Source organism: Oncorhynchus tshawytscha, linkage group LG22, assembly GCF_018296145.1.
Source record: "Oncorhynchus tshawytscha isolate Ot180627B linkage group LG22, Otsh_v2.0, whole genome shotgun sequence".
Classification (NCBI taxonomy): domain Eukaryota; kingdom Metazoa; phylum Chordata; class Actinopteri; order Salmoniformes; family Salmonidae; genus Oncorhynchus; species Oncorhynchus tshawytscha.
In genome coordinates, this window is record NC_056450.1 from 12271957 (window position 1) to 12285675 (window position 13719).

Below are 13719 nucleotides of genomic sequence, written 5' to 3' on the forward strand. Positions count from 1 at the left end.
AGGAGGGACCAGCTACACCGAGAAGCATTGTGGGAATTGGAGTCTATTGCAATCCATCAATCACGAAGATGTGCGATGTAAACAAGGAAGTCGGTGGTGAAATAGAAAGGGACATTTAAGTCTGTGAGGAGATCACACGGAGCTGGTAAATATATATTTATCACCACTGTTTGTCATTATATTCAGTGTGTTATTTGTATTCTAATTTACAACTGTATACTAGATGTATACAGATAAATATGTATACATGTACTGTATTGTAAAACTCAGCTCAAGACTTCCGTGTAACATTACTTTAGCCCTGGTCAATGTTTCATTATGTAGCTAGCTAACGTTAGCCTGTTTGCGAATGGTACAGAACGTTTAAATGGACTTTTCTAATGAGTTTAATTGAGTAACAACTGCTAAAAATGTGCTTAAAGTATGTGTTGGACCCATTAATGTGTATATAATCATAACATGATTATGATACCATATTAAATGGTTATGGAAAGGCAGGTACTAACTAGTCCAATAATGGACTAAAGGACCTAACGTTATTCCTTAGTCCAAGGACCTTACATGTTCAGTTTAGAGGCGAATTGGCACTGACAACCAAAACAGCCAAATACTCAATCTAAACATGAATCGATTCTCAATTGCGGGTACTGTTCTAGAAACATAAAACGCTTTACTTTCAAATCACATTAAAATATATCATTTCACAAATTCAAAATATAAACTTACTAGCACACTCACACTCACACTGTATAAACTGGTTTAAACACAGTTTTTTTTCAGTGACAACATTGTGGTGAACGTCTTCCATTTACACATAGGTGTTTGGAGACTCGATAGCTATTGGCACAGGTATGCCTCTGTCTTCCGTCTGTTTTCCATGAACAAGCGCTGTAACATGGAAATATGGCCATGTAGGAACCCTAACCCTAGAAAGCTTAAAAAATATATATATTCTTTTAAAAAAAAAAGATGTTTCCAAAACCATCCTGCAAGCGATGCATTTTAACATTCAGAACGAGTGTTGGGGCTCTTAACAAAACAACTTTGGCAAGAAGATACTCTCGTCAATAGGCGATAAAGATAGTTAGCGAATGTGAATGTCTTAGCCAGGTACATTTTCACCATTTTTCGCGAAGCAGCCAGTTCGAATCCTGGGTCTGCCGGGGAATAAATAAGTGAGAAGTGAGTTTGCACCCGCATTATAGAAATCCTAGATCCCATCTCCTGCCATTGTGCCCTTAAGCAAGGCCGTTAACCCCCACAACTGATCCACGGGCCCCACAGTATGGCTACCCTCTGCTCTAACCTCTCCAACTTATGTTTGTGTGTCTTTCGGAAGGGTTGGGATAACGCGGAAGTCGAATTTCCTTCAAACAGGCAAACAGCCTGTTTGCTGTTTGTATTGCTCATTAATATTTTGTAGTACTGGGATTGTCTTTGTACTACCATGTAAATACATACATTCTTAGGAACACTTATGGAAATGGCACTGGTTTGGTCATTTCTCTTCTCTGCCACATAATCATTGCAGAGTTCCTGTTTCATGCCTTATATAAGCCTACAGAATGGAGGAGCGACACAAAAGGATTCTCCAACGCAATAGGGTCAATCTCGTGAGCGAGCTGAACCCATCAGATATGTATGATGGACTTCTGTCAAAAGGAATCTTTACTCAAGACATGATCGACGAGATAAAGGTAAGGTGTGACGCTATTCTTCTTGACTATTATTGTCTGTCTTGCAGGAATCCCAGGAATAGACATCATTATGATTAGGCTATCCTCATTTCCATGCTTTTGCACACAGCGAAGTCTGGAATTCTAACCAAGTATCATATGCTACTTTCAGTTCTCACAAGCCCATGCCTTGTTCCTCAATTTCAGAGATCAGGAACCAGACGAGACCAAGCCAGACAGCTGGTTCGAGACCTGGAAACTCGTGGGAGTCGGGCCTTCCCAGCTTTAATAGAGTGCCTTCGTGAGAAAGGGCAGCATAGCCTGCCGGATCTCCTGTTGGCGGGGGAACCACAGAGCCAGCCTCTACCTCTGCCTGTCCATGTCCGGCCAGTCGTTAGGCCTTTGCCAGTTTGTAAGTATGCCTATGTGGTTAAATATCATCTGTGATTCATTGCAATGTCGGTCCATACTACTGAAATGTTCATATTTGCTTTGGATTTTGCTCTATTTTGACAGACTCTCATGTGGACACTGTGGTAACCCCTGTCTATCCATGTCAACCAGTTAGACCTTTGCCTATAACACCTGTCTATCCAAGTCAACCAGTTAGGCCTTTGCCTACGCCTACCACTCCCAGTTTATGTAAGTGATCACAACAATTTTCTGTACGTACTTTGACATGTCTCTGAATATTCAAGTATAAAAGTGGTGATGTTTATTACAGCCCCTGAAAGGGAGTTTGGAAAACCCAGGGCAACAGGAAGAGTTAGACGTGACAGTATTCAGGTAAGTTATCTTGCCTTTTGGCTCTATGTACTATAGGCTAAATGTAGCATCCGTTCCCCATTGTGGTTTTCGGCAGTACTCTCCAGCGGAGTTGTTGTATCTCAGTTCTGTTGAATTTAACTTCACATATTATGCTATATAAATCCACATACTGTATCTTGCCTCGTCAAGATTACAACAAGTCTAAATTTGAGTCTAACCAGTTCCCTAATTTTATAGTTTGGATTTACTGTGGAATCAATGCTTGCTTTTCTTTCATGTTCTCTCAGAGTTATAAGATGGATGCCAGCCCCTGTGGACACTGCCTGATCATAAACAATGTCGATTTTGAGCCTCAGTCAGAGCTGAATAACCGCACAGGGTCCAACATAGACTGCGACAAACTGGAGAGAAGATTTCAATCCCTTAACTTTATTGTCCTTGTCAAGAGAAACCTGAAACAGAAGGTGAGTATTTCCTCAGCTACCCTCCTTTATATCTATTCATGTTTAACTTAGATACTGGCCTAATGATCTAATGCTTACAGTAATAACTATATTTCAGCAAATAAGGCAGGAGCTATCAGCTTTGTCCAAGAAGGATCATTCACAATGTGATTGTTGTGTGGTGATCATGCTATCACATGGGACGGAGGTAAGAGACTCCTTCTATCCTTTTACAAATGCATAGAAAGTAGAAAAGTTTGTTTTTCTGGAGATGAATAATCTTATTTCATTGCATATTTTTTTTAGGTAAGTCACAATCGCTTCCCTGGTGCAGTGCATGGAGTGGACGGGCCCAATGTCCCAGTTCAGCTCATCACAAACTACCTCAATGGTCAGAACTGCCCATCCCTACAGGGCAAGCCCAAGCTCTTCTTCATCCAGGCCTGTGGGGGAGGTAAGACAACTTCGCTGTAGGAGTTTCTTATGCTTAGTGATCCCTTAGTACTGCTTATGCAGCACTGTAACAATAGTGTTATAAATGTGTTGTAATACTAGTCTGTACACTGGGTTACATCTCCAACAGTGGAGGAAATATTTTGGGGAAACCAGTCTCTCTCTGTCAGTCACCACCCCGGATTCTCGTTCGAGAAACCTAGAACTGCTGGAGTCCAGGCTAGGATACTAATATGTATAGTACCAGTTTGGACATGCCTGCTCATTCAAGGGTTTTTCTTTATTTGTACTATTTTCTACATCGTAAAGACATCAAAACTATGAAATAACACATATGGAATCATGTAGTAACCAAAAAGTGTTAAATAAATCTAAATATATTTTATATTTGAGATTCTTCAAAGTTGCCACCCTTTGCCTTGATGAGAGCTTTGCACACTTGACATTTTGACATTCTCTCAACCACTTTTGACATTCTCTCAACCAGCTTCACCTGAAATGCTTTTCCAACAGTCTTGAAGGAGTTCCCACATATGCTGAGCACTTGTTGGATGCTTTTCCTTCAATCTGCGGTCCAACTCATCCCAAACCATCTCAGTTGGGTTGAGGTCGGGTGATTGTGGAGGCCAGGTCATCTGACGCAGAACTCAATCACTCTCCTTCTTGGTCAAATAGCCCTTACACTGACAGTGTCACCAACAAATCACCCCCACACCACCTCCTCCATGCTTAAAGGTGCAAACCACACATGCAGAGATCATCCGTTCACCTGCTCTGCATCTCACAAAGACCTTATAAACGTATCCTCTGCAGCAGAGGTAACTCTGGGTCTTCCTTTCCTGTCCTCATGAGAGCCAGTTTTGTCATAGGGCTTGATGGTTTTGGGACTGCACTTGAAGAAACGTTGAAAGTTCTTGACATTTTCCTGGATTGACTGACCTTCATGCCGTTTCTCTTTGCTTATTTGAGCTGATCTTGCCATAATATGGACTTGGTCTTTTACCAAATAGGGCTATTTTCCGTTGGCTCAAACTGATTGGCTCAAAGCCATCAAAAAGGAAAGAAATTCCACAAATTAACTTTAAAAACACACACCTGTTATTTGAAATGTATTCCAGGTGACTACCTCATGAAGCTGGTTGAGAGATTGCCAAGAGTGTAAAGATGTCCTCAAGGGAAAGGGTGGCTATTTGAAGAATCTCAAATGTTAAATATATTTTGATTTGTTTAACACTTTTTTTTGTTGGTTACTACATGATTCCATATGTGGTATTTCATAGTTTTGATGTCTTCACTATTATTGTACAATGTAGAAAATAGTAAAAATAAAGAAAAACTCTGGAAGGAGTGGCTGTGTCAACTTTGGACTGGTACTGTAGATGGGATGTTACTATGTCTATTACGTTCATGATCTATATCTCTAATGAAGATAATACATATGCGTTGTGGTCTGGCAGGTGAGAGAGACACAGGCTTTGAGGTGACTCCTGACGAGGATAGGCCTTGTATTGGAGGAACAGATGACCAGACGGACGCCATGCCCATGTCCTCCAGCAGTGACTCTCTGAGCACTCCGTCTGATGAGCCAGACGCTAGGGCCACACTGCCCACACCTAGTGACATACTGGTGTCCTACTCCACCTTCCCAGGTGTGTGTGTGTGTGTGTGTGTGTGTGTGTGTGTGTGTGTGTGCTCTCAAATACATTACTTATTTGTGGTGGGGGGGGTTGCTCTCAAATACATTACTTATTTGTGGTGATCAATCGCAAGAGTGGGGGGGGTTGCTCTCAAATACATTACTTATTTGTGGTGATCAATTGCAAGAAAGTGGGGGGCTGCTCTCAAATACATTACTTATTTGTGGTGATCAATCGCAAGAAAGTGTCATTCGTATGCCTGTCGCCCTGATGGCTGTTTGTCTGTGTGACTTGAACAGGTTACGTCTCCTGGAGAGATACACAAGCTGGCTCCTGGTATGTAGAAACACTGGATAACGTCTTAGAAGACAATGCTGCCGATAATGACCTGGTCACCATGTTAATGATGGTGAGTTTGTTGTTTTTAATATTGTAAAGAAAAAATGACAATACAGTTTATTTATAGTTTTTTTAAAAATGGTGTTATAAAGCTGTATTTTTATTTTGAACGGCAGTAAGGATATTCTCTTATGAAGCTATTAATGTTTTTGTTTGTGGTCAGGTAAACCATGAAGTTTCACAAAACTCAGCCAAAGGCCTCTACAAACAGATGCCTGGTTCCTTTAACTTTCTACGCAAACTTCTCTACTTTCAAGTCCTGCCCTGCCAGAGACCAATCCAGGCATGACGGCACTCTCAGGAAACATTTGTCTCTTCATGTGCCATTAATAAAAATATCCTCGACCAATGTTTATCTGGATATGTGAACAAAAGGACCAAGATTGGAAATGTATGTTTGTTCCTTTAAAATGTTCTTTCTTTTCTTGTTTTTACACTCAATTTTTGCTCTTACAAGATTGCAACATCTTTGTGACAATCAAAAACATTGTAATCAGTAAAAAACAATGTTTTTCCTTGAAGCGCTCTGCAAAAAATGAATCGGTACTGCACCCTCTATAACCACTGTGGTTATTATTTGACCCTGCTGGTCATCTATGAACATTTTGAACAACGATTTGGCCTTAATGGCCATGTACTCTAAATAATCTCCATCTGGCGCAGCCAGAAGAGGCCTGGCCTACCCCGCAGAGGCTGGTTCCTCTCTAGGTTTCTTCCTATGTTCCTGCCTTTCTAGGAAGTTTTTCCTAGCCACCGTGCTTCTGAATTTCTTGTTGTTTGGGGTTTTAGGCTGGGGTTCTGTATAACCACTTTCTGCTGATCTAAAAAGGGCTTTATAAATACATTTGATTTGATTTGACAACCTTTACTGTTAGCCAGAACATCTAATGTTTATAATATGTTGTTTTCATCTTGAGTGATTTAGTTTGAGGTGAATGGGTGTTCAGTGAATGGGTATTAATGCACTATAGCTGAATGTTGTGATGTCCAAATGTAATTGTGTAATGCTCTGTTCTGGTTGTCTTTCTATACAGTTTTGTATTTATTTGAAGGTTACCGTTGCATTCACTCAATTTAATGAGAGACTGTAGAGTTGACTGACTCACTATGTCTGTAGCCTTAGTCAATTGTCATTTTTAGCTCAGTTGTCCATTGCCCGAATCTAATGATGCAAACGCTAGAATCTATCATTGGAGTATCTCGGCTGGAAGCCATGCACATTTGGCTGCACTAGAGGAGAGAGCTTCTTGGGGAAAGAATACACACCTAGATATAAATATAGTACTGCTTATGTCTCTATTACATTTGAATACTCACACAGTAGAAGTTGAAGGATGTAAAGGTAAGTGTCCAATAGATGGAGTCTGTGAGTCAGATGTTGAGGATTTGGTCTGTGTACACACCATACACAGACCAAATCCTCAACGTCTGACTCTATGACGCCAAACAGTGTTTCCCGAACTGTCGTCCACAATACATAAAAATCCATCTAATGGTGGATGATTTTCATTTATATTCCAAATCACACCATTGTGGATTCAGAGTCCTGCAACACAAATAATCCTTTGTGATTCTTGAATCCAAGAGAAGAAGAATATTTTATATAGCGCTTTTCGATACAAACAATCTCATAGTCTCTTTTTTTTAAAACACGCAACAACAGATGGCAGATTATTGGGTGTTTGACTTCCGCAGTTTAAGATGATAAGACATCGAGGCAGGATCGAAACGCGGTTGCTTGAGGCGGGGGAGCATAGATAGTAGGCCTACAGACAGGAGAAATGTCAGTCAGGCCACAAGAGCTCTTCATCAGGCACATTGACGTCTACGATATTCAGCTCATCTCTAGGTAGTTTGGATCGTCAAGTCCCCAAAGTGTATCACCCACCTGGGTGACGCTTCGGCGACTATAAAAGGGACAGAAAAGACCACCACACCTTGGTAGTATCCAGGAACAGTCCTTTCAAGTTTTATTAGTCGTATGCACAGGATACATATGGTATACACTGTACAATAAAATGCTTACTTGCATGTTCCTTCTTGACAATGCAACAACAAGAAATAATAAAAGACTGCCTTTGACATAAAGTCAAAGGCAGTAGAATATAATAAACATTTTAACATAAGCATAATACAGGAAGGCACAATGTGTGGTCCAATATGTACACATGCTTTGGGGAAGGGGTGGATTGGGGTGTTTAAATTGTGCATTATTAGCTATAGTAAATACACGTCTGGTAGCAGCAAGCCTGTGTGAGTGAGTGCATGTGTGCTAAGGTATGGAGAATCAGAGCAGGTGGTCAGTCCAGTTCAAGTGTTCAGCAGTCTGATGGCTAGTAGGTAGAAACTGTCTCTGAGCCTGTTGGTATCAGTCCTCATGCTCTGATACCGTCTGCCCGACCGTAAGGGAGTGAACAGCTTGTGGCTGGGGTTTGAGGGGTCCTTGATGATGCTGTCCTCAGGCACCATTTCGAGTAGATGTCCTGGATGGGTGGGAGCACGGTCCATCTTCATCACCCGCTGGAGGGCCTTGTGGTTGCGGGCGCTGAGGAACTTAAGGCAAAGGGTGGCTACTTTGAAGAATCTCAAATATAACATATATTTAGATTTGTTCATCACTTTGTTTTGGTTACTACATGATTCCATATGTGTTATTTCATAGTTTTGATGTCTTCACTATTATTGTACAATGTAGAAAATATTAAAGATAAGAAAAACCCTTGAATTAGAAGGTGTGTCCAAATTTTTGACTGATGCTGTAGGCGTTACTCTTGTCCAGATGTCATGCCATGTGAATAGCGATGGAAATGGCATGTTCTGTGGATCTGTTGGAGCGGTAGGAAAATTGGAGTGGGTCCAGTGTGCCTCGCATGCACTACGCACGAGCCTGTAGTCTCTCATCCTGCACACCGCTTTCGTCGTCCTAGGAACTGGCGCAGGTGAAAAGCCAAGGAAGAGCAGAGGCGCCAGCTCTAACCCTGGGGCCGATCACAATTTACAGTATGTGTTTTTGTGTTCATATAACGGTGGCGTGCCATGTAACTTTGGTTCCACATTGCACTGTGTAATGCATATACATTACATGCCGGTATAATGTAATTATAGTGTAGTTACATCGTATGACACCGTACTTACACTGTACCATGCATGCCTATGTAACTACACATATCTCTTCTGTTAATCAGTGTTGTTGCAGCCTTTGAGGAGTGGAAACATAGTGGAACAAGCTGCAGCTGAAATGCCAGGGTTAAACTCTTAATTGACAGCAGCTGCTCGGTGTGATCTCTTGAGATGGAGGCGTTCTTTGTACCAATTATGGATATGAATGAACACAAACATAAATCCACTGTCAGTAAATGCTCTCTCTGTAGGTGTTCAGGGGATGGGAGCATGGGGTTGAAAATAGCCAGACCTGGCCTACGTGCTTCAGGCCTAAAGGTTAGTAGGCTTAATAGTTCATCTGTAGGCTAGAACTGTTAGAGCAAGTCTCTTTTTGTTTCCAATGGAGTCCAGTTGCACCATTTTTTTCAGTTATTATTAAATTGTTACTCTAGGCTTACACTATTATCATTTTAGAAAAGTACTTGCTCAATTATGGTTTTGTGTGCTGATTTCATGAAGAATAGTATGTTTGTAATGTACTATTAATCACATAAATGATCTGATATGCAGTGGAGAAACGTCATCAAGCCTTCATGATTGGCCCACAAGGGCAATTGATTCAAGGGCAACTGATTTAAGATCAACAGAGGGCGCCGATGTGCAGACTTCACCAGCGTCAAGGTAGGCCTAAACCACTGGTGCAAACTTTTCACATAGGCCTACAGGCTACAGTAATTTCAACTGGAATAGTTCATGCTTTAAAGGTAAAGTGATCCACATCGTGTAGTATCAAAACATAGCTCTCTCCTCAAACCACTTTTGGTTTGGATTGTGGTTATGCATGACAAAAGCGAGCCACACGTCTTTGGCGGGCATGAGAGTAGATCTAAAATACATGCCAAGAGGGCATCATTGTGTGACCAATCAAGTGATTAGGAAAAAGTACAACATTTGCATCCGAGTGGATTTTAAATTGGTGAGTCATTTAACGTAATTATGAATAAGTATTAATCTATACATGAAATCCAATTTATGATCCAATTAAATTTGTTTTAACTTTATAACACATTTTGAACCAATGTGTTTTTAAAAAAACTGTAACGCTAAATATGTCCTATGTGGCGTCTCCTCACGGAGTGATTAAGACTGCCTATCAGCAGCACTCCCTGAATTCCATTCCGCCTTTTATGCAGGGAAGTGGCTCGTGTGTCTCAATAGCGTCAGACTTCCCAGTGACTCACTGACTTGCGCTCGCATTTACAAGTCGAAGTTTTGAGTGCAAAAGACAGTGGGTCCGAAGTGACGCAAACCGATCTATCTATTTCACGGCACTTTTGATAAATATTTTTGTTCTGTTTCCATAACAAAACGCACAAAGGGATAATTCTCTGTTGATGAAGTCCCACCGCGTGTGGGACGTAGAAAGTGTTGAGGCGCACCTTGATATTACTTCAGTGGCCAGAAGTGAAAGACATTGATTTTCCTTTCCCCAGCATTTGCAGCCTGTGCTGGGTTGGTGGAACATGGGCACGCGGATCCACAAGGTCTCTGGACTTATCGTCTCGTTGATATTTACCTGTCATCTAGTGAATGTAAGTTATTTTTTGCATACTTTATTTTGAAGTTTCATTTATTTCTGGTGAACCAGCTTTTGTAGATCATCTGCTCTAGTGCTCACACCGTTGCACGCACAGCAACCTTATTTATTTCCCAAAGAAAAGAAACGTAGTTAATTATTTTCAAAACGTTATTACAAAATATGAAACGTATTGGCTATTTGTTACTTGAGTGTTTCAGTTCAAGTGTTGTTACATATACCATAGTTGAACATATATAATTCCCCACGAACGAATTATACTTTTCATAAAGATGCCTTTAAAAGTAATGTGACAAACTAGAATCTCTAGTGGAATAGAGTTGATCTAATTCTGTCCATAGAAACAGTCTATTCATAGTCTATCTGGCGTCTACATGCTTTAAACTTTCTCAAACTTATATCTGAATCACACTCACTTCACTTGAAACACTTCAGGAAAATTAGCTACATTTGACCACATTTCCATTATTTGCAAAATGATGCAATGGTAGCTAATTTAACTCACTTGGTACCCAGAAGGAACTGATTATTACGTTTATTCAGTTATAGGTGGTAGCTGCAGACAATAAAGGTAACCTAGGGCTACATAAAATAATGATGGACGGGTAGTGAAAGAAACTGGTCAGCGTCTAGAATTGGTTGCTTATTAGTGACTGTGCAATAAAATCAACGGTAACAGCTTTTTTTCATTGGGGAAAATACTGGTGTCTATAACATATCTTCATTGTGTCAATATACTTTGATCATGCCACTTGTTCTTGTATAAATATTCATCCGTGTACTTTTCAACTTGATACAGTCCTTGTGTTAGTGACATAATGTTTTCAATTCATTCAAAATGGTCTGTGAATACCTCTTCAGACAGAGCTTCACAGTCCTTGGATCATAAGGATCATGTATTCGATGTAGCCTGGGCCCTGCATTCAAGTGATGTGCATTGTAGGAGTTGCCACTTTATCAAACATTATGAGAATAATTACTAGACTATACCCGAGATCATGTCTGGTTTCTCGCCTATTTGTTCTCTAACAGAAAAATCTATCACGGTCTGTCTGCCTGTCTGTCTGCTACTACTCTGTTTTTAATTTGATCAAAAGTTAAGCCTTTTCAGAAGAGCCCACTGTAGTTCCTGTGGTTTACATGACGATAATGGAAAGTGTTGTTGTTGTCATATCCAATTGGCTGAAGTATGTGGTTTTTCTGTTTCGGGTGCATTTTCAAGCATATCATCAATCGCTATCGAAGGTCAACTTATTTTGTTTTTTTTCATTTGGCAGGAATGTTATACAGGTTGACTCAATTTCTTGTTGGTAATGGCAGATGGCTTCCATAGTTTTACAAGTAACCTCGGTGACAATAGCAGCATAATTGAATTATCTGGGACAAGGAGCAGTATCTGTTTCCAGCGTTTTGACTCTGCACTGTGACAGGCTTGACACTTGATTCAATTAAGCAGATGTACTGATGTTAGTAAAGGGCCCCCTTCACTCGTCTGGAATGTGAGGGCCAGTTCTAGCAATCAACTCAAACAATCAATAGCTAGGTTTCCATCAAATTGGCTTCAGATTTTCATGTGCATATTCTAAAATCGGCATAAAAACGATATGCGCATTGTGCTCCCATCAAATGGACTTGTTGCAGATAAAAGGTTGTGCTTGATGTCATAATATATTAAATTCCCATGTACCAAATAAAAAAAAAACAAGTTAAATGGGTTTCCATTGCATTTTCAACTCTACTGATGGTTTCTCACAAAAAAATGTTGCTTTATATAGTGAGTGTGCCCACAATGGTATTGGCATGTGCGCTCTAGTCAACTGCTCGCAGATACAGTGCAAGTATAGCCTACATACATGATGAGATTATTATGGACAAAAGCCAAACATCAACGATCATGTCACCAGAATAAGACCGTTGATATTTTCTGTAAAGGATCATCAACTTTCACTTTCACAACCCTGTGAAGTTCATCATCATTTATTTCATCTGTAGCCTAATAAACTGCATCGTTTCCCGACGAGTCGTAGTGGAAGGGTCACACTACATGTCATCGTGTGACTGCAAGTTTACTTCGATGTAATTGTTATTATATAAATATTTGAGCGTAAAAGCGTTTCCACCCATATTTCTCTCATAATTAATTTTACAGACAAAAAGATCCCGCATAGCATATTTTGTTTTGTTGACATTTGGAAAGTTTACCGACAAATGTTCTGTTTCCATCAGGCAGTCATTACATTTTTCTATCCGACATGTACTTAACTCGCATGAAAAGGTTGGATGGAAACCTGGTTAATGTCAATAAAAGTCCAATAAAATGGCTCCTAACAGTTGAACAACTCAATCAACTGCTCTCATCCTGCCTTTAACCATAAATATCTAATGTTGGGGATCATTTAAGTGAACGGGTTTTATTGTTAACACACTGATGAAGCCACCAGCACCTGTCCAGGGTAGTCGACTCAGGGCCAGGGTTTCTAATCTTGTTCTCTGCCTGTCCTGATCATAGATATAGAACATGGTATATCTCTATGAACCTGACACCCTGTCCTTCTCGTGATAATACGAGCAGTTTGGAGTTTGGAGGCCACTTTGTTTTCTGGTTGTCTGACATCAGAACCGAGCACTGCTGACTATTTTGGCTCTGTGAACCCTCCTTCCCGGTATAGAATACCACAGCCACAAGTGTCCCCTGACTTCATTGGTTGTTGTGTGTAAGGGGAAGGTTGCCCTGGATTTCTGAGCTCATATACAGCCTGTGTGCCCATTGTCATAAACTTGTTCTTTTTTAATCCTGTAAAACGATCCCCTTTTAACTCTTATGCAACATCTTGATATAGCTAGTGATAGAGTCCAGGGTGTCAGGCCATGCTTTGTGTCAGGCCATGTGGTATATTAATAAGTAAGCGATTTAGTCTGTTCAAATCAAATTTCAAATCAAATGTATTTATATAGCCATTCTTACATCAGCTGATATCTCAAGGTGCTGTACAGAAACCCAGCCTAAAACCCCAAACAGCAAGCAATGCCGGTGTAGAAGCACGGTGGCTAGGAAAAACTCCCTAGAAAGGCCAAAACCTAGGAAGAAACCTAGAGAGGAACCAGGCTATGGTGGAGATTATAACAGAACATGGCCAAGATGTTCAAATGTTTATAAATGACCAGCATGGTCAAATAATAGTAATCACAGTGAACAGGCCAAGGTTCCATAGCCGCAGGCAGAATAGTTGAAACTGGAGCAGCAGCACAGCCAGGTGGATTGGGGACAACAAGGAGTCATAATGCCAGGTAGTCCTGAGGCATGGTCCTAGGGCTCAGGTCTTCCGAGAGAGAGAAAGAAAGAGAAAAAGAGAGAATTAGAGAGAGCATACTTAAATTCACACAGGACACCGGATAAGACAGGAGAAGTACTCCAGATATAACAGACTAGCCCTAGCCCCCCGACACATAAACTATTGCAGCATAAATACTAGAGGCTGAGACAGGAGGGGTCAGGAGACACTGTGGCACCATCCGATGATACCCCCGGACAGGGCCAAACAGGAAGGATATAACCCCACCCACTTTGCCAAAGCACAGCCCCCACACCACTATAGGGATATCTTCAACCACCAACTTACCATCCTGAGACAAGGCCGAGTATA

General features: G+C 40.8%; 2 protein-coding genes across 17 annotated transcripts in view; both read left to right on the forward strand.

Annotated features, from left to right (window-relative positions):
* The first annotated feature begins 5 nt into the window (after positions 1 to 5).
* casp9 (caspase 9, apoptosis-related cysteine peptidase) lies at positions 6 to 6432 on the forward strand. 2 transcript variants are annotated; one of them, XM_024384169.2, is made up of 11 exons: positions 6 to 145; positions 1532 to 1697; positions 1884 to 2088; positions 2193 to 2318; positions 2401 to 2462; positions 2732 to 2908; positions 3006 to 3095; positions 3194 to 3341; positions 4798 to 4989; positions 5277 to 5386; positions 5540 to 6432. In XM_024384169.2, the coding sequence occupies exons 2-11, from the start codon at positions 1566 to 1568 to the stop codon at positions 5663 to 5665; spliced, it is 1368 nt and encodes a 455-aa protein (XP_024239937.2). In that variant the 5' UTR covers positions 6 to 145; positions 1532 to 1565; the 3' UTR covers positions 5666 to 6432. The 2 variants fall into 2 exon arrangements, with proteins under 2 accessions (XP_024239937.2, XP_042159692.1); XM_042303758.1 differs by having other exon boundaries at positions 56 to 145; positions 1558 to 1697.
* A 3256-nt stretch (positions 6433 to 9688) lies between these two features.
* LOC112221519 (basement membrane-specific heparan sulfate proteoglycan core protein) overlaps positions 9689 to 13719 on the forward strand; it is a 168741-nt gene continuing 164710 nt past the window's right edge. For 14 of the 15 annotated variants that reach the window (XM_042303773.1, XM_042303759.1, XM_042303766.1 and 11 more), the window contains exon 1: positions 9689 to 10070. In XM_042303773.1, the coding sequence (XP_042159707.1) occupies positions 10002 to 10070 (69 nt within the window). In that variant the 5' untranslated portion in view covers positions 9689 to 10001. The remainder of the gene's footprint in view (positions 10071 to 13719) is intronic. The other variant, XM_042303774.1, reaches the window with a different exon arrangement.